Genomic DNA, 25,062 nt, shown 5'->3' with positions numbered 1-25,062 from the left:
AATATTTGTAGCCACCTATTTATTTGTTAATTGATTATTGCCTGTCCCTCTCCATGAGAGAATTGTCTTGGTTGACTGCTGTACCCCCAGGGTGCCAGGCATACAGCTGGTGCTCAGTTATAGAGAATAAATGATGAGTGGATGGGGAGCCATACCTACATAACTCACTTATTACACAGCGGGGGGGGGGGGGGGCTACTAGAATGGGGGAGGGTGGACTGTGTTTGCTATTCAACCTCTGCAGCCTTAGATGCCCAAGGCAGTAAGTTCTGTTGCTATTGGCAGAGCTGGAAAAAAAAAATTGGCTTGAGATTGGCCCAAATGCAAGTTCAAGTTCAGTGTCTTCACAAACCTTTATTATTGGGATCGGTACCACAATTCACTCTGCACTTAGAGAAGGTCCCAGCAGCTTGTACCCTTCAAGGGAACTCAAAAAGACCACTGTGGGATGACAGAGGTGACAACAGAGGAAGATGAGATAGGGCAGTACCATGACGAAAAGCATGGGCTTTGGAGTTGGGATTCTACCAGGCCGCCAAGAGACCCGATTTAGTCTGTTTCCCGTTGCATTTGTAGATCAGTCATTCCCTCTATGCCTCAGTTTCCTCTCCTGGAAAATGGGAACAATACCAGCACCAATGCTTTGGAGTGTCATGAAGACTGTATCAGATAATCCAGCAACATCAGGTGCCATGTGGTGTCTGGCCAATGTCAGCTGATGGTGTCACCAGCAGTCTGCTGCAGACTTTTACACAGAAGTATTCCAGTGCTGGGCATCAGTGCTCAGCGCCCTGTTTCTCTTACATACCCCTATGATTACTTGCTGAATTTTCACCAGGATTTTCCCTAAAAAGGCTGCCTTTGACATCCATTTCAAAGAATGTTAAGTGACAATATGTGCAAAGAGTTTTTAAAGAGAAAAGTACAATCACTCATTAGCCCACCACCTTGTCATTACCTCTTCAGGTTCTCACATAACTTTTCAGACCCTTGGTGGTAATTTTCACCAGCTTTCACGAAAGAAAAAACACGGGGATGAAGATTTCCAAAAGATCTTCCAAAAGATGCCACCAGCCCTCTGTCCCATGGATCAGCTCTAACATGCTCCCAATGGAGGACTGGAGAAGGGGCCCACAGTGGGTAAAAGCGTGGAGGTGGACACAGGAGAATCTAGTAGGCCAGTTTCTTGGCCTATCTGAGGAGGGAGTTATGCACTGGAGTTCTTTCTTCCCCTCCGAAGGCCACCTTATGGGGATGCAGCCTTGAACCTCCAGCTGAAATAGTTACTTTACTTGCCTGGCCACTCTTCCCACCACCCAGCACTTCCCTGAGTGTGCAGTGAACTTCCTGTCTATCACACTTAAAATCAAAGCCAACAGCCCTCAAGGCCTGTGTGATTCAGCTCTGCCTTCTCTCCAAAACACTCTCCTCCTACGTCCCCGACTCTGCTCCAGCCTTGCTGGTCTTAGTTCTGTGTCTCAAATATGTCAAGACATTTCCCTCCATACAGCGTTTGCACTGACTTTTCCCTCTGCCTTTCCTGATGATTCTACCTAAAGTTACATATCCAATGCCTCTTGACTGCCCCACAACTGCTCATCACTCCCTATCCAAACAACACACTTATTTGCTTCATTGCACTCAACTCCTCCCAAATTAGTCAGTTTATTTGTTGCTTTAGTATCAGTTTCTATAAGGGCAATCTCATATCTTCTGTCCACCACTGTAACTCCATTACTTGAGATAGATCCTGGCACATAGTAGGTACTCAAATCTGCTGAATAAATGAATGAATGACACCCAACTCAGGCAACGCCTTGGAGAGGGAAGGGAGGGGCCGCAGCGCCATACTGACCATGCATCTGGTAGGTGTACGGGCTCTGTCCGGTGGGTGGGGTGCTGAAGCTGGAGCCATAGCTGAGGAATCCACTCTGGCTGGGGGAATGGTTCAAGCTGTCTTCTGTCTTGATGCCTTGGAAGGAGGAAGAAGAAGCACCAGGGACACATGAATAGGATGCTCCCTTGTCACCCACAGAAGAGCTACTGAGTCAAGACAGCGTGCACGTTTATCAGCTTCCAAACCAGGAGTTGCAAACTATTGGCTTGTGAACCAAAGTTAGTCTACAGACATATTTTGCTAAGTGTGTATATTTTTAAGGAAAATATGAAATTGTTTTTGTTTAAAAATCAGGAGGATTTCACCCAAAAATCTGGACTTATGCTTTCTCTTGAGCAATGGGCTGGTGCTATGCCTGTATTCCCATGTGACAACAAGCTACCTAGAGGCTTCCAGATTGTGTATCCCGGGTCACCACAGATCCTGTACTGCCTCCGAGACACAGAGGCTGGTTTTAAGGTGCTTTATTTTGCACGTGTGATCAGGTTCCTGCTTCCTGCCTGGCTCTGAAGGAAGTGAGTTTACAACCCCCTACTCCATGGAGCAGCACCCTGTATGGTTTAAAGTTCATCAGGAGTTTGGGTGAAGGTGTTAAATGAACCAACCTTCCTCTATAATGATGATTCCACTTAACCCTAAGACACATTCTCTGTTTTTTTGTTTGTTTGTTTGTTTTGTTTTGGCCGGGGGCGGGGGGGGGGGATGGGGAGGCAGGAGGTGATGCTTATCCAAAGGCCACAGTTACAAATCTTCCTTCTGTTTTGGCCAAACTCTGACATCTTCGCCAAACTACAGACTCCAATCCCATGCGCAACTGGCTGGAGAAGGGACTGTATCAAAGGAGGGGGGCTAATCCACTATCAAAAGCCAAGATATTGTATTTTCATTGAAAATGTAATATACTTTGATTATCTTTGTCTATCTTATAGGTGTAAAATAGTACTTTGATACGATTTCAATGTGTGTTTTTAAAAGAACATTTCTAGTTCTGGGGATGGTTTTGTAATTGTGGTTTCCCTCCTTCTCACCCATTCACTCCCATAAATGAAGAGAATGCTTAGAGGGGTAAAATGATTCCTTGGTGACCAGGACTAGCTTTCTCTTTATGAAATAACATACTGATACTTGCCAGCAGGTTGTCAGGAGATTAAAGGAAGGGGAAAGCATAAACATATCAGGCTCTGAATGAGGTACTTAGCAACACACATCTCTTTCATTCTCACTACACTCCCACAGAACAGGCAGTATTGCTTTTCCCATTCTAAAGATGTGGAAACTGAGGTTCAGAAAGCCAGGCTACTCAACGGGGTCTCACAACTGGCCAATAATTCTTTTTTTTAAAATTATTATTAGTTAAGGTATTACAAATGTGTCCTCATCCCCCCCATTAACCCCCAACCTCCCCCCCCCCCCACACACACACTCATGCTCCCATCCCCCTGTTGTCCATGTCCATTGGTTTGGCTTATATACATGTATACAAGTCCTTCGGTTGATCTCTTCCCCTTACCCCCGCCCTCCCCTACTTTCCTTCTGGGGATTGATAGCCTGATCGCTGTTTCTCAGTCTTTGGGTCTGTCCCTTTTCATCAGTCTATGTTGTTCTCTATAATCCACAAATGAGTGAGATCATGTGGTATTTATCTTTCTCTGACTTGGCCAATAATTCTTAAGTCAAGGTTTTCCCTTCCTTCTCTTGCTGCATCTCAATAATGGGTGTGAAAGGATTTTATGCAATAGATGGTATAGGACTTCAGGAGCAACAAGCAGTATCATAGGCACTTCCTTTTGCGCAGTCTGTTAGGAAGGTTAATGGTGTACAGGGTACCTGGAGTCAAATCTAAACTCCTTGGGTGGCTCCAAGGTCCTACATGGGCTCTGCTCACCACTCTGACCTTTGCTTGCTCCATGCTCCCTTGCTCACTCTTCTCAAACTGTGTGCTCATTTGCTTTAGTGGCCAAATGGAAATCCAAAGTATGAATATTACTGTTTATTCAGCCAGTCCCCTGATGATGGACTCTAGGTGGGTTCTAATTTCTTCACTATCACCGCCTGTGACAGATGGACATGCCTCCTCACGCAGTGTTAGAATGCTTGTCTAGCTTGGATATGAGAAGTGGAATTGCTGAGTCCAAGAGCATATACATTTTTCATTTTAAATAGATACAGAAAAACTGCAAGAATATGCTCATTCATTCATTCAGTCCACAAACATGCAAACATTCATTCCACAAACACACACCAGGGCTGCAAACTATGGCCCATGGGCCAAATGGGACTTTCTGCCTGTTTTCGTAAACCAAGTTCTATTGAAACACAGACATATCCATTCACTTGCGTATTATCTGGCACTTGCAAGCTACCATGGTAGAGTTCAGTAGTTTTAATACTGTAGGGCCTGCAAAGCCAAAATTCACTGTCAGGCTTTTTTACAGAAAAAGTTTGCTGGCCCCCATGTCACACAAAGAAACGATAAATAGAGGAATGATAAATATCAATTCCAGGGCTGTGAGTATCTCTTAGAAGAAAGGGACAGAACCTCCCTTTACATTTTATTTTTAAAGTTGGATGGTCAGTTTATATGGGTATCTGTAGTGTTATTCTTTATGCTTTTACATATGTCCTTAAATGTTGCATAATCAACCAAGAAAAATACTCAATACTCCTGATCTCCTTGCCTCTAGTTTATTCAATTGTGTTATTTCCCTGCAACTACTTAAATAAAGGTAGTAATGCTAGCTTCCAAGGAGCATAAAAAAAGTTTCCTAACACGATTCAACAAAGTTTCTCCAGACAGTGAGCAAACACTGCTTGCTTAGGCACAGGCATATATGAAGGGCAATGGCTTTTCATCCCACCGTCATTACTCAGTGACAAGGACATTCCAGGTATACACAGCAGCCTGGCTCCTCCTGCATTGACTGAGCATTTTCCGTGGGCCAGGCCCTGTGAGCTAAGTCCTTCAAGTAGGTCAGGGGTTGGCAAACTAGGGTCCATGGGCCAAATCTGGCCCACTGCCTGCTTGTGTCAATAAAATTTTATTGGAACACATACTCATTACATACTGTCCATCTGCCTTCACGCTCCAGTGGCAGAGTTGAGTAGTTCTGACCAAGACTGTGTAGGCCACAAAGCCGAAACTATTCACTATCCGGCCCTTGACAGAAAAAAGTAGCTGGGCCCCTATGCAGATGATCTCATTGCATCTTCACCGCAGCCGCAAGGAGGCCAGACTTGGTTTGGCTCCACTGTATGGACGAGGAAACTCACCCAGGGTCTCAGGACCAGCAAGGGGCAGCGGTGGGGTGTGAGCCCAGGACGTGTGTGCTCTTACCACCTTTGCTGTGCTGTCAGAGAGTCTGAAAGTAACCGAAACCATACAATGACTTTGAACCAAATTAATTTCCCCCTGATGCCATGTTTTGTCTGGTAACAGGAGTGGGTTTCTCTTTTATGCTGAAAAATAATATGGCTTCATTTTTCTTGGCTGTCGGCCAGGCGGGTAACTTATGTATGACTGTATCACAGGTCTTCCAGCACAGGAGGGACAGAAAGTTCAAAGTGGTGCCCACACCTGTTGGCCAAGGTCTGTCCCCCAGGATTTATGGAATCCCCCATGCCAGGTAATCCCCCAGGATTTATGGAATGCACACTCTGGCAACGAAGCTTGGTCTTGGGCTTGGATTTCCGAGCCAGGCTGTCTGGGTTTAATTCCACCTCTGCTACTGGCCTGGGTCACCTTGGGAGAGTTATTTGCCCTCTCTGAGCTCCCACTTATTTATCCCTCAAAAGAGGATAATGGTGGGACCTTCCTCGTAGGGTTAAGGAATTAGTGGACACGTAGCACTGAGAACTGTGGGTGGCAGTAGCTCAACCATGCTGACCATTACCAATGCCTGACCCGAAGCCCACAGGACTTGTCACTGCCACCTCTAGGACTGCTCTTAAATCTGCCAATTTCTGTGTGTACTGCCCTGTCCTGGGCTCCCACCACCACCCCACTCCTTCCTTACATATCAGTCTCCCCTTGGCCTGTCTGCTTCTCCTCTGCTTCTCTGCAATCCAACGTCCCCACAGCAGCTAAGTGACCTGGACAGCACCCAGAATGTACCCTACAGCCCTCAGCTTATACACCTGCCAATGAGAGTTCCTGTTTCACCTGTAATAAAATCCCAAATCCTTCCCAGGCCTCTCAGGCTCTGCCCACCTTGTTCCCCACTGTGCTCCAGCTGACCGGGCTTCTTGGACTTGCCAAATGCCTTCCCATCCCAGGCCTTCCCACTGCAGCCCCCTATGCCTGGACACTCTCCCTCCTGAGTTTGCTCATGCTCATCTCTCAGTGCTCAGATCCTCATCTAAAAGGCCTGCATAGCCCCGGAGCCTAAATTATTCTTCCTTTATACCATGCATGCATATCATGACATCACTGCTCTCTTGGCTCCCCAGTTTGCTAACTGCAGATCTTAGAACTTCTTAGCCTCTGTAATCGGGTGAGCCAATTCCTATTGTCTGTCTATCTATCTATCTATCTATCTATCTATCTATCTATCTATCTATCTATCTCAACTATCTATTTCCATCCCATTGGTTCTGTTACTCTGAAGCACCCTGGTCAATGCAGACAGGTGAGCAGTGGATGGTGGGCCTGGTTCACTGAGTCTCTAGTTCTTAGCAGTAAGATTCTGACAGTCAAGGCCTGTAGCTCTGTTGATTTTGCCTTCCCAGAATCCAGTTCTCCTTCTGATACCATTACTGTGCTTTCCTTTAAGAGAACCATCCCTCTCACTTGTCCAATCCATAGGTTTCAGCCTCCTTATCTCTCTCACCCCAACCTTCTTGCCTTGTCACATGACTCAATTTGGGCCAGGGAGGCTCAATATGGGATTCTGGTGGAACTACTGGGAATGATGAGTTCTCCTTCCACTGGGAGTGCTGAGCTGAAAGGATGCAAACTCAGAGTTGACAGGCACCATCTTTGCTGCCACAGGAGAAGAACCTATGTGGGAGTAAAACCAACTCAGGGGGAAACATCTGAATATGGAGTGAGATGTATTCTTCCTGACATCATTTGAGCACCTGGACCCAGCCATTCCTAATGTCAGACCCCAGTGTGTTAATCATTACATTTACATTTTCCCTTAAGCCAGCTTGGGTTAAGTTTCTTACTCTAGCAATCAAAAGAGGCCTTGATACAGTCTTTAGAACTTGAACCATATTTAATGTGTCTGCCTTTTTCTATCTCTAATACAAAATCAGGCTGGAATCACTTCTGATTCTGCATTTAACTGAGGCAATAGGACAGAAGGAAGACCATGATGTTGAGGCCCCACAGGGAAGCAAGGGCTTTGGCTGGTACTCACTGTAAGAAGGGATCCCATAGGCTTGTGCCGGAGGTGGGTAAGCTGTGTAGGGGGTGGCCTGTTGGATCCCCGTGCTGTACTGTGTCTGGCCGTAGGCTGCCATGGCTGTGGGAGGCTGGCTGGACAGGACACGTGGGCAAGGTCTGCATGGAAGGAGAGAAGATGAGATCTCCAAGCCCAGCCCAGCATCCCCTTCCCCTTGTTTTGGTATCAATACCACCATTTTCCTTTGGGTATTTACTCTTTCCAGGGCAGAGACAATGGGCAAAAACGACAGCATTTCCTTTAAGATCGGGAACAAGACAGGGCCATCTGCTTTCACCACTCTTACTCAACATTACTGGAAGTCCGAGCCCCAGCAATCAGGCAAGAAGAAGAAATAAAAGGCATCCAAATTGAAAAGGAAGAAGTAAAACTGTCTTTATTTGCACACGACATGATACTGTATATAGAGAACCCTAAAGATTCTACCAAAAACTACTAGAATGGATAAATGAATTCAGTAAAGTAGCAGGATACAAAATAAATAGCCAGAAATCAGTTGATTTATTTATACACCAATAATGTACTATCAGAACGGCAAACTAAGAAAACAATCCCATTTAAACTTTGCATTAAAAAAATACCTAGGAATACATTTAACCAAGGATGTAAAAGACCTGTACTCAGAATATTATAAGACAATGAAGAAAGAAATTGAAGAAGATACAAGTAAGTGGAAGTATATACCGTGTTCATGGATAGGAAGAATTAACATCATTAAAATGTCCATACTACCCAAAACAACCGACAGATTCAATGCAATTCCTAACAACGCATATTTCAAAGAACTAGAACAAATATTCCAAAAATTTATATTAAAGACCCCTAATAGCCTCAGCAATCTTGAGAAAGAAAATAAAGTTGGTGGAATCATATTACCTGATATCAAACTATACTAGAAGGCCAATCAAAACAGCATGGTACTGGCATAAAAACAGACATATATATCAATGGAATAGAATAGAGAGCCCAGAAATAAATCCACACTTTCAATGGTCAATAAATATTTGACAAAAGAGGCAACAACATACAATAGGGTAAAGATAGTTTATTCAATCCGGTAAACTATATTGGTGCCCTAGCTGGTTTGGCTCAGTGGATAGAGAGTTGGCCTGGGGACGGAAGGGTCCTGGGTTTGATTCCAGTCAGGGGCACATGCCTGGGTTGCGGGCTTGATCCTCAGAAGGGGGCATGCACGAGGCAGCTATCGATGATTCTCTCTCATCATTGATGTTTCTATATCTCTTTCCCTCTCCCTTACTTTCTGAAATCAATAAAAATATTTAAAAAATCATATTGGAAAAATTGGACAGATAAATGCATAAAATGAAACTAGACCACCTTCTTACACCACACAGGAGAATAAATTCAAAATGGATTAGAGGTTTAAATGTTAGACTTGAAACCATAAAAATCCCAGAAGAAAACAGACAGTAAAATTTTGAACATTTCTCATAGCAATATTTTTTCTGCTACCTCTCCTTGGGTAAGGGAGACAAAAGAAAAACAACAACAAATGGAACTACATCAAACTAACAAGTTTTTGCACAGCAAAGGAAACCATCAACAAAATGAAAAGACAACCCACTGAATGGAAGATCATATTTGCCAATGATACATCTGATGAGGGGTTAATATCCAAAATTTATAAAGAACTTATAAAATTCAACACTAAAAATACAAACAATCTAATTAAAAAATGGGCAAAGGACCTGAATAAACACGCCTCCAAAGAGGACAACAGATGGCCACTAGACATATGAAAAGACATATGTCACTAATCATCAGAGAAATGAAAATTAAAACCACAATGAGATATCATCTCACACCTGTCAGAATGGCTACCATCAATAAATTAACAAACAACGAGTGCTGGTGAGGATTTGGAGAAAAGGGAACCCTGGTGCACGGCTGCTGGGAATGAAGATTAGTGCAGTCACTGTGGAAAGCGTTATGGAGTTAACTCAAAAAATTTAAAAGGCAACTGCCTTATGACCCAGCGATTCCAAAGAAACTTGAAACACTAATTCAAAAAAGAATATACGCAATATTATTTACAATAGCCAAGATTGGGAAGCGGCCCAAATGTCCATCAGTAAATGAGTGGGTAAGAAAGCTGTGGTACATTTACACAATGGACTACTGCTCAGCCGTAAAAAAGAAGGAAACCTCGCCTTTTTTTGTGACAGCATGGATAGACCTGGAGAGCATTATGTTGTGTGAAATAAGCCAGTCAGAGAAAGACAAGTACTACATGATTCCAGTTATATGTGGAAACTAATGAACAAAATAAACAAACAAAATAGTAACAGTCTCATAGATACAGAGAACAGCTGTCAGAGGGGTGGGGGTGGGGGTTGTGGGGCTGGGTAAAAATGGCGAACAAACCCCACCAAACCTCATAGACACAGACAAGAGTGTGGTGATTACCAGAGGGAAAGGGGGTGGGGAGGTAGAAGAGGGTAAAGGGGATAAATGGTGACAGGAGGAGACTTGACTTGGGGTCATGGACACACAATACAATATGCAGATGATATATTAGAGAATTGTACACCTGAAACCTATGTCATTTTATTAACCAGTGTCACCCCCATAAATACAAAACAAAAAAAATACAGAAACCTCAAAAAAGTCCCTTTGGGCTTACATCAGCTGGAGTCGATTTCTGTTACTTGCAACCATAGAGCACAAATGGATTCTGCACTCCATGGTGAGTGACAGGTTCCACGAAGGGCTAGGATTTAAAGGGCTCCTTCCCAAGACATCTATACTAATGATAGTGTAGGTCCATGGTCGGCAAAGCACGCTCGCGAGCCACATGCGGCTCTTTGGCCCCGTGAGTGTGGCTCTTCCACAAAATACCACGTGCGGGCGCGCACATACAGTGCGATTGAAACTGTGTGACCCAGGCGCAGAAGTCGGTATTTTGTGGAAGAGCCACACTGAAGGGGCCAAAGAGCCGCATGTGGCTCACAAGCCACGGTTTGCCGAGCCGCAGTTTGCCGACCACTGGCCTAGGTGGTCTTTGCGCCCTCACGCATCACGCCCTAATGTTGTCACAAGAGGGCCGCACACACAGTGGAGGTGGGGCCCAGTGGAGGAGGCCGGGTCGCAACAGGGGAGGGCAGTTGGGGGTGATCAGGCTGGCAGAGGAGCAGTTAAGGGGTGATCAGGCTGGCAGGCAGGTGAGCGGTTAGGAGCTAGCAGTCCCAGATTGTGAGAGGGATCCCAGATTAGAGAGGGTGCAGGCCGGGCTGAGGGGACCCCCTCCCCCCCCCCGCACGAATTTCGTGCACTGGGCCTTTAGTCTGAAATAAAATGATTACTACCAATTACTGAGGCCCAATACGTGCATGAAATCTCATCATATGCTCACATCAACTCTCTGGGTGTGGGTGTGGGTCTTATACCTCTTACTTTAGAGAAGAGAAAACTGAAGCTCAGAGACCTGAAGTCACAGCTAGAAAGTGGGAAATCTAGAACTTAAACTCCGGAATCTGACTCCAGAGCCCATAGTTACACTTGGAGCCATGAAACTTCGTTGCCTCTCAATACTTTGTTGAAGCAGCAATAAATAAAGCCAAGGTGGGCTGTTCTAACAGGAAGGGGGCAAGACGGTGGCCCAGGGGCCATGTGCAGTCCATGCATCCATGGATATAATTTCTTTGGCCAGTACAGTTATTTACTTGAATTCATTGCCAACATTTTAAAACCAGGAGGTTTTATTCTCTCCCCTTCCTCCTCATTACCTCCTTCTCTTGCAAAGCAGAAGCTCTGGCAAGCTGAGTCTGCACTCTGGTGCAGCGCCATCAGCTGGATTTGAGTAGCAGCCACCCCTTCAGACTACCACACTCTGTCAGCAACAGTCTCCACTGGGACCACTTCATGCTGAAAACAGCTAACCATTCTCGTGCCTTTCACATGCCAGGTACTACTGTCCGAATTACTATGTGGATTGGCTCATTTAAACCTCACAACCGTGACAATCCTTGGAGGCAGTGATGAATCATCTCCCCATTTTCCGGATAAGAAAACAGGCAAAGGGAGACTAAACAATGTACTAAAGGAACCCACAGTTGACACAGAATTTGAACCCTGCTGGCAGAGGCCATGGCCTTAATTACTGTGCTATGCCCCCTCACCCTTCAGGTTACACACCTGGACACCACAGCCATGTGTACTTGACATCCCGTATCTAACTATTCTAACCGGCATGTTTGCCAGTAAATGTTAATGAGATCCCCAATCTGTACCTAATTCTATTTTGGTTACATCACTTCAGTGAAAACCTGTTTGGTTCCAGAGTCCCTCCTACATAGGAAGCCTCATGGCAGGTGTGAGACAGATGCAATACTTCATGGAACGATAAAAAGATGTTCTCACATCTTTCTTTCATTTTGATTACTCCTGCGATAGAGGGTTGGGGAACTGGTTCCAAAATGTATAAGAAACTCATTTGAACTGGGGACGCCAGAACCAATAGGAGAAGGCGTTTGACCAGCCAATGTGTCCTCTCTGGGAGGTGCCTGGAAATGCATCCAGTTGGTCGGGACCTAGCAGTGAACCTTATCTGAAATGTACCCAATGGACAGCTGTCCTTAGAAGGAGAAAGTGGAAATCTGAGATGATCCACTCCTGCTTCCCATCAAAACCAATTTACCCCACTCGGATTAAACTGGGGCTGAAAGGAAAACCCGGAGAAGAGATGAGGGAGCGCTCTAATCCTGAGGCCATAAAATAAGCTTGGAAGATTTAACAGACCTCGGTTGCTACTAACAACCCCCAAAACATCTGGAGGGAGAGGAAGCTGAGAAAGGTGCTCCTTAGAAATAGCTTCTCCAGGGTTGTCAAGGAAGGAGCACTCCAGACAAGGAGCTGCTGGCCATCCCACAGGCCAAACCCAGGGGGCTCCCCAGGCAGGTCACCGAGGGCCCTGGTATGCTGTGTCCCTCCCTGAGCTCCCTCTGCCCAGCGCACGTCTCCAGTGGAGCATTTCTGCTGCCCACATGCAGAGTTGAGATTTCTGACTTACTGGCCCATCTCCCCACTGGATTGGAAGCCTTCCGAGGCAGGGATCTCCGAGACTCCAGGGCTGTGTATGGGATTTGGTACCGAAGTGTGTTGGGTGAACGTTGGAGCAGAAAGGATGAAAGGAAGGAGGGGGAGGGAGACGAAAGAGGAAAGGAAAGAGAAAAGGATGGGGAGGGGAGAGGGAAGGAGAGAGAGAGAAGGCCAAAGAGAGGAGGGAGAGAGAGAAAGAAGTGAGAGAGAAAAGAAGGGGAAAGGAAAAAAGAGAGACAAGGAAGAAGGGAGGAAGGAATTGAGAGAGAGTCTATGCATAGGAAAGGACAGAAGAAAGAAAGGAAAAACTGAAAACTGAACAAAGAAAGATGAAAAAAAAACAAAACCCACAACAGCCAACACTGAAATCACTGTTCCAGGCCGCCTTCTAAGTGCTTTTTACATTTTAGCTCATTTCATGGGACAGGCATCATGAGTGTCCCCCTTTTCCAGATGGTGAGACTGAGGCCCGAGGAGGTGTGTCCTTTGCTCAAGGTGGCTCAGCTAGTAAGTGCTGGCCTTGCAATTCCTCTCTAGGGAGTCTGGCTCTAGACTGTCCTCTAGGGGCTGAAAGGGGAAGGCTATGTGCCTTGCTCAAGCCAAACAACCCATGGGCATAGGGCCTGGGATTTGAACCCAAGGGTAATTTGACTTTTTCTTTCTGTCCTCCAAGAAAGAAAAAGGCAGAGGGTGTGAGGAGACAAGGCAAAGAGCCAAGGCAAGGGTACTCACCTTGCCAAGAGCTGGGACACACGTGGAAGGGCCGATGTGGTGATGCCTGGAGGGGAAGAGACAAAGGAAAAGGGCTTTAGCAATCGGAGTGGTGTTCCACAGAAGCTGTGACTTCAGATGCCACTCTAAGTGGGGAGAAACTTAGAGATTGCTGCCTGGGGCTTTCTCAACCACAGCAGCTTATGTGAGGCACATCTTAGCACTCTCCTTGAAAGCCCCTTCTGGGAGAGCTCTGTCTCCAGTACTAATTGAAGGACAGCAGAGAAAGGCAGCATCTCCAAACATCAGCGTGGGATCCGTCCTCCCACCCATTGCACAGGGAGAAACGGAGGCCACAGGGACAGAAAGAAGGTGCTTGACCAGGTCATCTGACTAGATCACGGCACAACTGGCACCTGAACTTGGTTTCCTGACTCTCAAAACCCATTTCCCTTCTTCCGATGACATCACTTTGATGTTCTTTCCCTCCTTCCCCAGTTTCAGCCCATAGGGTTCAGGTAGGGCTGGCACCAGCACTGAGGGGAAGGCACCTCTTGGGTCACCTCCTAGGCTCCAGCGAGGGTGTGCAGCAGTGAGATGTCAGTGGCCTGGGCTCCTGACTCTACCATATCTCTGGGCACACAGCATCCAACGATCAGTGGGAGACAATAAGAGGAGGTGACGAAAAGGTGATAGAACTAAGCAAGGAGAGTTGTTTGCAAGAGGATAATTTTACAAATGGACAGTTCAACTCTATGTCATCTTTCATAGCACAACTCAGTGTCCTCACTGTGGAGCCCTGGAAAATCCTAGATATCATGTCTATTGATGGTGCCCACTTGGCAATCCACACTCTTTGGTGAGTAGGGCAGTGGCTCTGAGCCTGAGCCTGATCCCCTCTCAGTCCCTGAGCTGGAGGCTAGAAGATCAACCTGCAATTCCAACTCTACCTCGAGTAGCAGAGACTTCGGGCAGGCTGCCTAGAGTCTCTGGACTTCAGTTCCTCCTGTGAAACGGGGGGAAATCTTTATCTCACAAGGATGCGTGAGAATTAAATGAGAAGATGACGGTGATATCCACCATTGACCCAGCGCTTGTGATGTGCCAAGCTCTCCTCTAAACACGTTATCTGGATTAGCTATTTTAATCCTCATAATCACCCCATGAGCAGGGCTCTAGTCACATCCTCCTGTTGCAGATGAAGACCTGGAGGCACAGAGAGTTACTCCCCCAAGGCCACACAGGTCATACGGTGCAGATCTGTGATCTGAACCTGGGTGGTCTGGCTCTGGAGTCGGTCTTTGCAACAGGACACTGCAGCCCACAGTGATGGTCATCATGCTAAGAGCAGCTCTCATCCACTGAGAAGCTCATTACATGCCAGGCCCTGAGTTCACGGCCTGTATGCATGATCTCATCTAGTCCTCACACGGTACAAGGCAGACAATGGCATTCTCCCCAGTGTACAGATGGAGGAACTGGGGAAGGCTATGTGCCTTGCTCAAGCCAAACAACCCATGGGCATAGGGCCTGGGATTTGAACCCAAGGGTAATTTGACTGCCAGGTCATTTCCCCTAATCACCAGATGAGTTAAATTATGAGTTAAAAACCACTGGGGTGAGGGTGGGGTCCTGAAGTCCATTTAGAGAGCTACAACTGGAATTAAAGAATAAAAGAGACAATATCAGCATGGAATACTCATAGTAAGAAGGAAATGTGAAGCTTTTGTTCCAGCTATAGACATGAGAATGTGTTTTGTGTGTGTATGAGTGTGTATGTGTGGGTATAGAATGGCAGTGTCAAAAACAGATTTCTTACTATGTGTCGTATTAAAAGAAAAGCTGGAGCAGTCTAATATCTAGGGAAGCCCCTGGCGCACAGTAGGTGCTCATTCAATGCTAACTTCCCCACTCGGGGTTTACTGCTCCGGGCAGGGCCTCCCATACCTCCATCCTCATCCTCCCCCAGGACTAGAGAATGAACTGTCTCATTCTGAAGCAGCCAGTCTCATTACTGGTAAAAGCCCATGATTTGAGTGTGTTAGGTACATAAGTTACTGAATTAAACATTTTTAATATGTTTTCTTTAATAAATATGTACATATTCATAAAAACCTGCATCTATGAAAACATTCCTATGGGCTGGGATCAACGTGGCAGCCAATAAATCCGAAGCGAGAGTCTATGCCCCACAACCCTTCTGCCATGATTTGCATGTTCCCCTCACTCGGCTTCCTCTGTTCCTCTGAACTGCAGAGAGATCTGCCTTCTTCCCTCTCCTGCGGTGCAAACCTGTAACCCTCTCCCATCCCCACCCCGGCAACCCCGGGAAAACTGCACAAGCCAGATACAGCATTCGGGAAGTGTAAAGACCCTGGCAGAGGGTGTGAGGGGGGCAAGCATTCTGGCAATCTAGGGCAGTGGTCACACTGCTCATGGTCACCCCGTCACATACATGGGGCTGTGTGAGCCCCAGGCATCTTCGGGGTGATGACAACCACATTCAGCAGCAGCAGCTCCTTTGATATTTGTGGGATCTGGTGCCTGGTAGATGGAGATAGACTTCCTGGTGATTACAACTTCCTGCTCTTAACCTTGCCAGTGTCACTGAACTTGCCATGATGGGCGAGGGTGAGGTCAAGGGAGGAGTCATTGATGCCAACTCCTATCCACGTTGCCAGTGGTGGAAGCAGCCCTGGTGGCTGACTCACCAGAGACACATCTATTGATCCAGGCTTCACCATGTGTCTCAGAGGGAGTGGCTGACACATCAAATGGGGCAGGCAGCTCTCAAGTGGAGAGGGGCAGAGAGCCTCCTCCATTTACTTCTGAATTTAAAACTCTAAGCCTGCTCTTCCTCCCCAGCTTTCCATGGGTGAAGGGAGAAGGATGAGCTCAACAGATGGGCAGAGCCTCTGGGATGAACTCATTCCTTCCTTCATTGCTCACCAGGTGCCAGGCTTATGCTAGGAATGGGGTTCCAGTAGTGAGCAAAAGCAGTCAGGGTCCCGGCCCTCATGAACCCTCCTGTGGCAAACACAAAATTACATCCGTAAGTACTTCATTATAATTATAACAAGGTACAAGGAGGAAAGTGGACGGTGTAGAAAAATGCACCTGGAACCTTAATGGCACAGCACTGACCTGGGGATCTTGCTGAAATGCAGATTCCGGGTCTGCAGGGCAAGGAAGCTCCCAGGTGCTGCCGATGCAGCAGGCCCAGGAGCCACACTCTGAGTAGAAGAGTCTAGACCATGAGCTAATAAAGAACCGCAAATTACTAAAACGTATCACAATTCTGGGTTAATAAAAATAAATCTCCGTTCCTGAAGTTACAAACTCAAATGCATATTGGGACCAAGAAGGTAATATAAATGAGCAAAGTCAAGATCCAGCTTTAATATGAGGCAACTAAAGCTGGGGTCTGTGCGAGTAAGTGCACACTTATGTGTGACTGTGTGTCTATGTGACTGTGTGAAGGAACTTGCCCACACTGCTCATTCATTCATGCATTCAACAAATGTTTATTCGGCACCTACTGTGGGCTAGATCTGCAAGCCAAATCTCAGCATTTGTTAACTTAATATTCCTTCTGAAGAAAGCATGTGGGCAAGAAGGGGTCAGATCCAAATTCAAATCCTATTCTGCTTCAATGAAACTGTGTGACTTTATGCCTGTGACCTTCTCTCTCTAAGCCTCAGTTTCTACATCTGCAAAATGGGGCAACATCTCATTCCCGAAGAGCTGCTGCAAAGATTACACAGGCACGTACCTACCAAACGGTAACTGCTCAATGCGCAGCAGCTATTATTAGCTTTCCAGCCTCCTGGGGCCCTTGTTTAAGCCATTTAAATCCAGGAGCCCAATTTGAATGTTCACACTTTTTTTTTTTTTTTTTACTTCTCACTGGGAGGATTAAGAAGCTAATGATTCTGAAAGCAGCAACCACTATTAAGATGTCTAACTGGACCCCAGAGGCTGCTTCTAACTGATCTCTGAGAGATGAGACAATTTCTAGTGAGATGCTCTGAAGCAGGTCTTTGCCACAAAAGGTCCATGCCTGTAACTGTATCAGCTCATTTCCCTCATGTGGGTGATGTAAATTGCTCCCGGACCAGGGACAGGGACAGTAGGAGAGAGCACTGTATTAGGAGTCCAGAAGTGAACACCCCAACTTTGACTCGCATTGAGTGTCCATGTGACAGTGAACAAGTCCTTTGTCCATCTCGGGGCTGTTCCTGAGGACTGAAAGGAATGAAGCCAGAGTACCCCAGAGTGTGGGGATTTGAGGGGGCATGCATATACACCTTTTTCTACTTGAATCATCACAGACTTATTTTAATGAGTATTAGAATCATAATAAGTCTATCAGAGTTGTAACTTTTCATTTCTGGAACTGGCCTTTAGTCATCCTTTTACTAGTAAAATGAATTTATTGAAAGGGAGTTGTTTTAAAGAAAAATGAGTAAGCAAGTGACAGTATGAATATGTGGCAGAGAAAGTGGCTTGAGAATGTGTGAAGTTTGTGAGATGCCTCCATAAGTGAAAGTCCTTTACCCATGGAGGGCAGTAGGTAATTCATAATACTCAGTGCCCTTTTTCCAAAAGAGGGAATTGGCAATTTCCTTAACACTACACTAATTCTGTTCTGCGCCAGCAGGGGTCATTCTGGGTGCCAACTCACCCAGGAAGCCAGCTGAGATAGAGATGGGAAAGGTGAAGGTGCCCTGCAGCGCCCCAGGTGAGGACCTGGGCAAAGCTCTGGGCAGCTCAATCGGGCTTGGGTGGAATGAATCAAAACCTGCCAGCCCCAGGCTGGAACCGGTGAGACCGAAACTCAGATTCAGACCTTGCCAGGCCCAGGGCAGAGGAGGGAGTTGCAGGAAGTCTGAGAGAAGAGGACAGCCCAGCTTGTTCCATAGGGGGGTGGTTTCACCTTTCCAAGGGAACACCAAAGAGATTATAGCCTCGGCTTTTGCAAAATGTATCTGCATTTTAAAAAAATATATTTTTATTGATTCCAGAAAGGAAGGAAGGGGGAGAGGGAGAGGGAGAGAGAGAAACATCAATGATATGAGAGAATCATTGATTGGCTGCCTCCTACATGCCCCTCACTGGAGATGGAGCCCGCAACCTGGGCATGTGCCCTGACCGGGAATCGAATCGTGATTTCCTGGTCATTGGTCAATGCTCAATCACTGAGCCACACTGGCTGCGCTGTATCTGCATTTTAAAAGAAAAATTTTTCTCAATTCAACTTTACTTTCTTAGTTCTGTAACTTCCCCGCCGCCCTCCTTCCAGAAGATGGAATATGATTCAAATCCAATTTTCACTTGAATGGTAATGAAGGATAGCTAATATTTCTCCAGTGGTTCCAACAGATCAGGCACTGTGCTAAAGGACTGCATGGCTCTTATCTCTTTTATTCCCACAACAACCCAATGAGAAGGTTATTATCTGTACTTTACACACCTGGAAAATGAGGTTGGGGAAGTAAAGGAAACTTTAACTAAGGGTTCAAAGCCAATATCAACCTGAAGTTATCTGTGATTCCTCAAGACTGCTCTGTATTCTTCCACCTGCCCATCCCTCCCTCCCTCCATCCATCCATCCATCCATCCACCCATCCACCATCTTCCACCATCTATCTATGCACCCCCCCCCCCCATAAATAATTTTGGGGCATCTACCATGAGCCAGGCACTGAGTTATGTACTCATTTGGAACAGAAATGTAAATACACATATGCGAATTAAAAATTGTCTTTGTCTTGGAGGAATCTAGCATCTAGAACAACAGTTCCCAACCCTGGGTGCACAATAAACTCATTCGGAGAGTTTTAAAAAATCCTATTGTCTAGGTTACACTTCTGACCAATTAGACTCTCTGAGGGTGGGATCTGGACATTAGCATTAAAACCAGCACTGGAACCTGGTCCTTAGGGTGTGGTCGCTGGACCAGCAGCATCAGCTTACCTGGGACTGGTTAGAAATGCAAATTCTCAGAGTCCTCGCCCAAAACGTTATAGAATCAGAAATGCTAGGGGTGGGGCTCTGCGATCGGTGTGCTAATAGAACTTCCAAGGTGATTTGAGGCGCAAGAGGACTTGAGAACCACCCAGCTAGCACCTTGCTACTCAGAGTGCGGGGGGACCAGAGTGTAGGCATCACCTGGGAGCTTGTTAGAAATGCAGAATCTTAGGTGAGATCCGCATCTGCGGTTTCACAAGGTCCCCAGGTGAGATTCTCGGCACATTAAAGCGGGGGAGACACAGCTAACCTCTGCGGAGTGTTTCCTAAGCGGCCAGCATTCTGCAAAGGCTTTAACACCACGAGAAGCCTTTCTAACCACTGGCCCACATGCAGGCCGCTCTCTCTCACAGGCCAGCTTCACTGTTCATAGAAATTACACCACCTGAAACCCCTTATTTGTTTAAAAATTCAGTACCTGCCCCTTCACTAGAACATAAGCTCTGGGAGCAGGGACTTGTCTGTCTTGTTCACTATTATATTCCCAGAACTTATTCCAGGGCCTGATCCCTGGCAGGCATTTGCAGACAATTTACTGAACAAACTTTCATTATCTAGACAGGTGGCTGAGGCTCAGAGAGGGGTAGACATTTGCCCAGGTTCATACAGGTGGCCGGGCTGAGCCCACACCCTGTCGGACATGATGTGCAGGGACCCCTGGGAGCAGAGTGATGGTCTCCCCGGAAAGTGGGTAGTGGGTAGGGTTGGATCCCTACCAGTCCTAGTGCCTTGTACTCAGTAGGTGCGTCAAACAATCTGTTGATATATTATTAGAGAAGTAAAGGAACAAAAGAGAAACTAGCGCCCTAGCTGGTTTGGCTCAGTGGGTAGAGGGTCCTGGGTTCGATTCCAGTCAAGGGCACATACCCGGGGTTGCGGGCTTGACCCCCAGTAGGGGGTGTGCAGGAGGCAGCCGATCAGTGATTCCCTCTCATCATTCCCTCTCATCATTTCTATCTTCCTTCCCCCCCCGCTTCCTTTCTGAAATCAACAAAAATAAAAAAGAGAGAGACCACCAACTCTGTCTGTGGAGGGGCTCAGGAGGCAGAGGCGATGCTGGGGAAGGGGGCGTTTGTAATGCAGAACGGAAGGGGTGGGGAGCCCTTGAGGCTGCAGATCCACCTCTCAGTGTCTTCCTGAGAAACAGTGCAAACAGCAGCCTGCATGGTGACACCCCGGCAGCACTGAGCATAAGAGCAAAAAATCAAAAACCAATGACAGAGTGAAGAAGTGGGGACTCTGGAGCCGAAGTGCCTGGGTTTGATTCCTGGCCCTGCCACGAACGGTGCGACTTTAAGCTGGCTACTTACCTTTCCATGCCTCGGCGTCCGCACGGTAAAGCGGGACCCCAGCCTAACAGGGGTGTGATATCATGTGAGAAACAGTCAGTGTGTTCCTGATGGGACAGACTTAGGTTCCATTGTGGCTGTCGCGTAGCTGCGCCCTCTGACCAAGCTGCATGCCGACCCCGTGCTGCAGTTTCCTCCCGTGTAAAGGGAGGTTAGTGAGCCTCCACTTCTCAGGGTTGTGGGGACTGACTGCGTTCAGACATTAACATCGGGCACACGGCCAAGTGTTTGCTCCATTGGTGCCGGAGGAGGAGGAGGAGAATTCATCTGGATTTACATTGCTCCTAGCGGTGCCGGGCACAGAGTATGTGCTCACAAAAGTTAAAGGCACAAGGTAGGGACTCACCTCTGGGACAACTGCCCCAGGCTCCCACTGTGGCAGCCAGGCCCGGGGTCTCTAACGCAGTCAGCATTTCAAGAGAAACTGGAAATCCAGATTTTCATCTGAACTGTCCCAATTTTTACAACTTTTATTTAAAACATGGTGTCATCCATAAAAAAAAACACCCCAAAAAACAAAAAAAACAACAGCATGCCTGAAGGTCAGACTGGGTTGTGAGCTGCCAGTTTGCAACCTGCAACCATGGCTTTGAGCTCACTCTGGTTATAGGAGTCAGAGGACAATGACAATGGAATCGTAAGTTAAACCATTGTACCACGCCCCCAAGCTGGGCCAGGCACTTTGTGTAATATTACGTCATTTAATCTTGCAGCGAGCACCCTGTGAAGTGGGTCATGATTATGCCCCCATTTGACAGAAAATTGAGGCACAGAAAAGCTCAATCATTTGTCCAAGACCATTGGGCTGGTTGGCAGTGGAGCTGGGACTCAGGCTTGGATCTTCCTTACTCGCAGCCTATGCCGTGGCCCATCTCTGCTGGCTCTGAAATGAAGACGGGCTTAAGGTAACTTGTGCCTCTCTCTACAGAAAGAAAAGCATGACTGGCTGTGAACGGGGCTCAATGCATCTGCTCAAATTCTGTGAGAGCCCAGGGGCTTTACACGCACGCTCCTCAGTGCCAGGAAGAACGAGGTGGTGCTCTCTGCCATGAGGGTTGGGCACGAGAGCCCAGCCCCTGTTGGTGGCACCCAACGAAGGGTTGTTCCAGCGTCATTGCCGGCATGGAAAGGAAATGTCATAATCCTGGTGACATCAATAATGACTCCCAGAAGCCTGGAGTTGCTTAAAAGCAAATTCCTTGTGACGTTATATTTCAACTAGAAACGCATCTCGTTTTCCATGACAGTTACATAGCATTTGTGCCCCATGAGCTGGCATCAAACCCAGATGGTGAAGGAGAGACAGCCGGGGGTCCCAGAGTACCGGCAGCAAACCCCAAAGCTGGCCCAATAAAGGGTTAAGCCCAATGGTAAACAGAATAGCTTAATGCCTTTTGTTAACTCCAGCTCTGTCAGGAAGGCTGACAGATCCCAAACAAGCAAACAATAGCTGGAATTGTTCTAGTGAAACTCGTCTGGCTGCATCATTTGCCAATAATTTTAAAAACAGCTTAACTCTCCTCTGCTTCCTTGACTTCAACCCGACCTGAAAGCAAAAGGTGGACGGGTTCTTGTCCCAACATCAACCCCCTTTAGACAAGACGCCTGCTTGGATGCCACTACGGCAGGAGAGCGCGAAGGGACAGAGCGGAGACCAGGCCGGATCTGGAACACGCCCAAAACTGGCTACATCTGGGGAGGTGTCAGCAATTCTTGGAATTAGAGACCAAGACAGGAAGTTCAGAGCACGAACGAGCACACTTTCCCCTCCAATGACTAGACAGAATTGTCAGCAACGTACGCCAAAGTTTTGGTCCAGCGGCAACAATCTAAATGACCGGAGGAGAAACTGTTATAATGACGGTACTTTCGAAAGGATGGGTGTCTAAGTCTGATAGCCCCTTACTATATTCCGCCGGGTGGGCAGGGACCACCCCTGCTCTACCACAGCTCATGCCAGGAGGCCTACCTTCTGTGCCACTCAGAGTCCGGACATCGGCGTCAGCAGTAAGCTTCAGTTTACCCACACAGGTGCTGTTTACAGTAAGACTGGGTGAGAGCACTAGTTCTAGCATTTCCTTGTACCTGAAAGAAAACAAAGGGAAATGTAATTTATTCATCAATTATGCATGCTTACTAATGATTGCTCTTTCTTTCCCTAAGAGTATAAATATGAGAGCTGATTACCTAAACCCAGCCGTCTTATAAATTCTACATAATAAAAATTCACTAAACTTTTCATCAAAGGGAAATGAGGCATTGAAATGAAGTACTTGCTCCCCTGGGGAGAAGACGCCCACTTGATTAAAACTTTCCCCTCCTTCCTGCTGTATTTTGCCACTAGAAAAATTATAGTTTGAACTCTTTCAAATGTCATGTGAATGAGCTGGAGTGAGCCAGGGAGACTTCTCGGGAGAGGAAGGGAGAAAGAGGTAGGGAGAGTGTTTGAATTTAGATTCCTCAAAGCCAGAGGCGTGGGGAGAAGTCCGAGTTGACTGTAGCTAAGAGGGGAAACGGATATGGTATTCCATGGTGTGACTTGCTCAGATGGAGAACGGCTCCGAAGGCATCACTGATATTTAAGTCCCTCTAGGCAGCAAAACCCACCGCCCATCACTGTGGTCCCTCCCCAGAAAGAAGACACTAGCTCCTGAATTACTTTATCACATTTTGATAAAATGTGAACGGAGGCAGGGACAAGTCTCCTGGGTTCTTTGATTGAAAACTTTTCCAACCCTTGCGCTATGTCAGTACTTATGCCTCCCAAATTCCTACCCACTGTGGTTAGGAAATGAGGTTTCCGGTTCATGAGCACAACATTGGACATGGCAGTTAGCAAAGGACTCAACTACAACCAGCAACGTTTGGCACTGATTCAACTTGTCCTCAGAGAAAGGCTAAGTTTATTGACTGCACATCCGTATCCAAGGTCAGGATCCGATATCATTGTGTTAATAAACACCACATACTGACCGAAGCCAAGTGGTTATGAACTCAGATTTCTTTGTAAGAAGGTTGTGGATTCAAATTCCAGCGTCACTACTCCCTAGCCAGAGCAAGTGACCAAACTGCTCTAAGTCAAAAGTGTTCTCACTTGGACTGTGGGGACTATCAAAGTACCTCCTTGACGAGGTCATGGTGAGGTGGAAAGAGACGATACATGTAAAGAAAGGACTAGCAGTGGCAACCTAAATGCCTATGAATAACCAGGCAGTACGCTCACATGATGGAATACAATACAGCTGTGCAAAAGGCTGGATGAAGCTCCACAGAGCACAACAGACAGATTGCCAGGCAAAGTACTGAGCAAAGAGGTAGCAGGGTGCCCAAGTTGTGATTCTACTTCTATGAAGTGCAAAATACACAAACCGGTATTATATACTGTTTAGGGATGCAGACGCATGCAATAAAAATATAATAGTATGTATAGGAACAATAAACACCAATTTCAGGACAATGGTTAACTCCGGGAATAGTAGGGGGGGCGGGCGCAATTTGGGAAGTGGTACCCTGGGAGTGTCAACTGTGTGTGTGACATTTTCGTTCAGGGGCTGACACTGACTGAGGCCCATCAAAATATATAGGGTGGGGCAAAAGTAGGTCTGCAGTTGTTTGTATGGAAAATAATACAATAATTAATAAATAACAGTAAAAAAAAATCCAGCCTGCCATCTGTTTTGTGCGACCCATGAACGAAGGATTGCTTTTACATTTTTAAATGGTTGAAAGCAATCAAAAGAAGAATAACATTTCAGGATGTGAAAATTATGTAAAATTCAAATTTCAGTGTCCATAAATAAAGTCTTTTGGAGCATAGCTCCAAATTGTCCATGACCACTTTCATGCTGCAACTTCTGAGTAATTATGGCAGAGATCCACAAATATTTAATATCTGCCAGAAAATATTTACCAGCCCAGTTTTAGTTTGTAAACTGGGTGATGGGCATACTACTGTTATCCTCTGTTACGTGGTTACTGTGCATCTTTGTGTGCCTAAAACACTGAATTAAAAAAAATGTTTTTATTGATTTTACAGAGAGGGGAATAGAGAGGGAGAGAGAGAAACATTCATTGGTTGTCTTCTGTGCACACCCCAACCAGGGATTGAACCAGTGACCTGGGAATGTGCCCTGACCGGGAAATTGACCTGGTGACCTTTTGGTGCATGGACAATGCTCAACCAACTGAGCCACACTGGCCAGGGCTGAAACACTTAATTTTTTGAAAAAAGAAATAAATCAGTTATTCTAGGACTTACACATAGGAAGTATTTTATATATACTTTTTAATCTGATAAAAGAATTCCACACAAATCAGCTTCTACTGCTTATATCTTTATATTAGCTGATACGCATTTAGTTCCTAAATGCTCCCAGGTATGCATATACGCTGTGTGCCTGTTTGCTTGTTCCCCGAACACCACAGACACTCTAGGAGAGAGGCCTGGGAGTCTCATTCTTTGAATACTTCAAACACGTTGTATGGAGCTCAGCAAATAGCAGACGTTGAGCCTATTGTCTGACTGTAGGTGCCAGAAATTTGCATGTTATCTAAACTTATTCCCTACATCCTTTTGGAGAAAGGTTATTCAAGGTTAAAAAATAAACAATGA

General features: G+C 46.3%; 1 protein-coding gene across 2 annotated transcripts in view; it reads right to left on the bottom strand.

Annotated features, from left to right (window-relative positions):
* Positions 1-25,062, bottom strand: part of EYA2 (EYA transcriptional coactivator and phosphatase 2) — a 211,001-nt gene that overhangs the window by 116,301 nt on the left and 69,638 nt on the right. For both annotated transcript variants that reach the window (XM_036323734.1, XM_036323735.1), the window contains exons 2-5: positions 22,420-22,535; positions 13,093-13,138; positions 7,258-7,400; positions 1,856-1,972 (exon numbers count right to left, since the gene is read on the bottom strand). In XM_036323734.1, coding sequence (XP_036179627.1) covers positions 1,856-1,972; positions 7,258-7,400; positions 13,093-13,138; positions 22,420-22,525 — 412 coding nt within the window. In that variant the 5' untranslated portion in view covers positions 22,526-22,535. The remainder of the gene's footprint in view (positions 1-1,855; positions 1,973-7,257; positions 7,401-13,092; positions 13,139-22,419; positions 22,536-25,062) is intronic.

Source organism: Myotis myotis, unplaced genomic scaffold (genome assembly GCF_014108235.1).
Source record: "Myotis myotis isolate mMyoMyo1 unplaced genomic scaffold, mMyoMyo1.p scaffold_m19_p_9, whole genome shotgun sequence".
Taxonomy (NCBI): Eukaryota; Metazoa; Chordata; class Mammalia; order Chiroptera; family Vespertilionidae; genus Myotis; species Myotis myotis.
The sequence above is the reverse complement of the archived record's forward strand: the minus strand, read 5'-3'. Positions and strand labels throughout refer to the sequence as shown.